Here is a 4387-nt window from a genome sequence, read left to right as displayed (position 1 = left end):
CAAAATATATATTTTCTAGGATGTTAAAATATCGATATATTGTGTTTGAAACATGGATCAATTAAAGTAATCGAAATTCCGCCACTAATGATAATTACAACATGTTTGACAAAAACTAGCTAGTAACTAGCTAGTAGTTAGAAGTTTGAAAATGTAACTTTTATTTCTTATATTAAAATTTGAGAAAAATATTTAGAAGTTTTTGAAATATATAAAATTACATAAAATAAAATTATTTAACACCCCAAAATATTAATTAGGGTAAATTCAAAAGCATGAAGCAGCAAGAATACTTCTCCTTAGTTTAAGCAAGTTGAAAACAGATCTTTACAGTTTGTTGTAGTAGTAGTTACACCATATTTTTGACAATATAATTTGTGTATACCCGAAAACACAAATCATCATTTGTAGGAGAGTTTTGAAGGTTTGAAGTTTAAATAAGATTTTTAAGCATCATGATTATAACCTTTAAAACTTTATAAATTTATTATGGCCAATTTCTTTTAAGGTTTCTCAACAGTATAAACTGTATATATCCGACAACAGAAATCCATTTAGTTTTACCAAAATTTTACTTCATTCTAAAATACCATTAATGCTTGTAAAAAAATCCAGATAACCATTGTGACTATATATTACCGGTTCAATATATTACCTTGATAAGATTATATCTTTTTTCTTACTTGAACACTATAATAGTTATTGCATTTTTTAATTATTTTGATAGAAGGTGTTGTTGAAATTATAAAAATTTGTCAAAGACAACAATATTTTATTGGATTTTTTTGTATTTTTTTTTAACAATGGTTCATTTGTTTTCCTAATTTTATATCTTCGTAAACAAACAAATTCAAATAACTTAAAAACGTCTTACGATTTCGCCTTTAAATAAATATTCGTATTAGCAACTATGTCATTTTCTAATCTTATTGGGTAATTAAATATTTAAATTTGGGCTTTTAGTGACTAAAACCATCCAAAGAATTAATGAACCGGCGATGGTTTATGACATTGAGTTTTTGACGCCAACAATCACATACATTTGAAAAAGTAATACAATATGGAGATATTTAATTACGATGACACATCCACAATTTAATTTTGAGAATAAATTTTGTCACATTGAGTTTTTTTTTTTTTTTTTTTTTTCGAATCTAAAGTAATACGGAAATATAATAAAGATTGAATCAAATTACATCAACAATTATTTTTGTTGGTTTAACATGCAGAAATTACTCCGAAAAAAACTGATCTTTAATACCAAATTACATCAAATTGTTCCACGAGAAAACTACTTTGAAGATTAATAAACTACAAGAAAATTAAAAGTTTAAAACTACTTGAAGATTAATTCGACAACTTAATATTACTCTAGTATGAATATCACTAAACAAGAGCTAGTGATCCTCCATTTATTGAAAGTTGAAGATTGATCATCAAATTCCTGATTCCACGCATCCACTTTTATTTTCATCAAGATCGACAAGAAGGGCAAACTGTCTCTTGAACATGCTACAGATGATCATGTAGAAATTCAGACTGTTGAATTCAAACAGCACGTTAGCCTTCAACAGGTACACCTCAGCATCAATGGCGTTTAATCCAATAGCACCATTCTTTCTCACAGGTTCCACAACAACGTTCACAAACAGCAAATAAAGCACCACAATCATATAGAAGTACCTAAATCCATTCAACTTTTCAAAATTCTTAGCGCTCATCCCACCAGTGCACATCGACACCATCGAACAGATAATGGGGTATATCATGAGACTACAACTGATTAGATCTATCAGATTCATCCAGTCGTTAATGGAATCGCTAGAATCCCCAATCACTGTTTTAACTACATTTGCTAAAACCTGAAGTGGGATCAAAAACAGTAAAACCATTCTATCCACATTTTGCATAATCGGCTCCATGAAATAACAACCAGAAGCGATTAGCTGGATCACAATAGACAAACGGACAGCACTGATGAACTTAGAAATGTAGAAGAAGAGATCCGATCCATGAGTACCTGTAACGTTCACAGCTTCGTAGATCAAGCTAAGTGCCTTCACTACAACCAATCCAGCCATTAGTAGATGAATCCGGCGAAAAGTTGGCTTGACTTTGAAGCAAGCCGAGATCCAGTACACTAGAAAGCACAGATAAACGATGGAAAAGGCGAAGTAAACAGATGAGAGCTGAGGGAAGCAGTTCCCGTTGAAGAATGAGTAGAGAGAGCACGTTTTGTGGAAGGGGGAGTGAGCATAAGGGGAGGGAGCAGGAGCGAGGTTATCAGGCTGGGTCGTCGGGGATTCCATCTCCGCGGTGGTGGAAGTGGGTGGTGCAGAGATGAAGAAGAAAAGGAGAAGAAGAGCAGTGAAAGGTGTTGCTAAAACCCTCATTTTGGTTTGCAGGTGATCGGAAAATTGGATGAAAGTTTTGGTGGTATTTTGTTTATGGAAAGGAATAGTTATATATACTGTCAGGAAGATTCCAGACACTAGGTCACTAGGGCTGCATTTTTTTTTTCAGAAAGATTTTGGTGATTTGATAAATATCAAATTAAAATATATTTTTTACAACTTCTTTTCTTTTATACTTTTCTTTTGTTTATGCATAAGGACCTTCTTTTCTTTTTGTATTGTCCTTATTTAATCTCCAGGTTTATAATTGCATAAATATGGTCCCATATAAATCTTTAGGTTTTAGATAAATGAGAGGTGCACAACAACTATATAAAGACATCTTGTATGCATTGTCCTTTATATTTTGCAAAGAGGATATTTAAAGTAGAATTACCCGATATATATATATATATATATATATATATATATATATATATATATATATATATATATATATATATATATATATATATATATATATTGAGAGAGAGAGAGAGAGCTAGGTTTATGTATTTAAAGTAATTATTGTGTTATCGTATGTATAAATGTGGGTCAATCAAAATTAAATAATGAAATAAATAAATAAGGGTAATTTAGTAATTTGCTTAGTAAATTCCAAAAATAATCCCTTTAATAATGGTATTGACTAAATAAATAAACGTGTCTTCCTCAATTTCTCACCCGATAAAGCCCTAACATCCTAGAGGGTATCGACGCTTTCAGATCGTGTACAGAAACCCCTCACTGATCGTCCACGAGTTCTAATCGGAAATCCGGAGTTGCAACCTTTATCTAATCGAGAGTTGAGAATTATTGTACATCTAATCGAAGGTAGTCATGGAGGAACCCCTCACTGACGAAGGAATTTTTCAAACTCATACCCACATAACTACAACATATAAATCGATTGTATTCATCAATTTCGTCTTTGATAGCAAAACCCCAGATGCTTAACTATGTAGAAAGTTAAAAGGGGCGGTGTCCTTGTTCGATATCTGGGGCAACGTATTTGGTAGATCTTCCCAACAATTTCAATTAGAATATTTGCATTTGTTGATTATATTAGTCAAATAACTATGTACAGTAATTGTTGTAATTCGTTAGCTTGATATTGGTCGTTGCGTTAATTTTTTTTAGGGTTCCAGAATTCAAAGACGATGACTAGGAAATCATCTACTTGCGCTTTCTGTGAGAACTCGAATCTTGCTTCTATTTACTCGGGATGTGTCAATTACTGGTAAAATTTTTGATTTTTTTTAGTATTTTGTAGTGTTTTAATTTAGCAATTCAGCTTAAATAGGCATCAATTTGTACTCCATTTGCTCCCAAAGCGGATTTACATTCTAATTTTGAAACTTGAATTAATATCTCCTTTATACAGGTTGAATTCATATGGCACAAATTTGACATCATTAAAGAGTCGTTGAGATTCTTTATACTCAAAATTGAGTGAAGTTCTTGTTGCAAAGGTTTGATCATCTCCATAGCTTGTCTTTTTTCTGATTCTTTTGACAGGAAATGATTAATTTGCTTTTCATGTTCCTCTCTACTTGTTTGATTTCTTCATACCCATTGGTTGCTCTGATCAGTAACAGGTTCTCTTCCCTTTTCTTTTTGTTTGAATGTTAGATAGAAATCATTAGGGTGTTTGGGTTTGTTTCATTTGATAGAAACCAATAGGTGTTTGGATTGGGTGTTTGACAGGGAAGGAAAGGAAATCAAAAGCAAATTGCTCATTACACACTTCATCAGATTTAGCCTCGTGTTGTATCATTTGAGGAACAGGTTTGTTTCATACTAAATCATCAATCATCCATCATCTATGCATAGTTCAGTAGCAGCATTAGAACGTTTTGAAGTAGAGATAAAGTACAATGGTTTGTTGGAGGTGCAACAATTTTGTGAGTAGGACTCTATATGTCATCCCAAGATGGTGTTAGCTCTTTTTATATTATCTACTAAGATAGTCTTGTTAGGATATATAAGATGAC

At 31.9% G+C, this 4387-nt stretch overlaps 1 protein-coding gene across 1 annotated transcript; it reads right to left on the bottom strand.

The window, feature by feature from the left end:
• Positions 1-1436: 1436 nt before the first annotated feature.
• Positions 1437-2393, bottom strand: LOC145099634 (protein CANDIDATE G-PROTEIN COUPLED RECEPTOR 7-like). Its single transcript, XM_079037174.1, has one exon. The coding sequence runs from the start codon at positions 2391-2393 to the stop codon at positions 1437-1439; it is 957 nt and encodes a 318-aa protein (XP_078893300.1).
• Positions 2394-4387: the final 1994 nt, after the last annotated feature.

The sequence above is a fragment of the Lactuca serriola genome, chromosome 4 (assembly GCF_051521515.1).
Source record: "Lactuca serriola cultivar US96UC23 chromosome 4, Lser_US96UC23_V15, whole genome shotgun sequence".
In the NCBI taxonomy this organism is placed as follows: Eukaryota; Viridiplantae; Streptophyta; class Magnoliopsida; order Asterales; family Asteraceae; genus Lactuca; species Lactuca serriola.
This window is presented reverse-complemented; position numbering and strand designations above follow the sequence as displayed.

Bases quoted from the DNA above. Each gene is read 5' to 3' on its own strand.
- LOC145099634 (XM_079037174.1), bottom strand. From the start codon at position 2,393: ATGAGGGTTTTAGCAACACCTTTCACTGCTCTTCTTCTCCTTTTCTTC.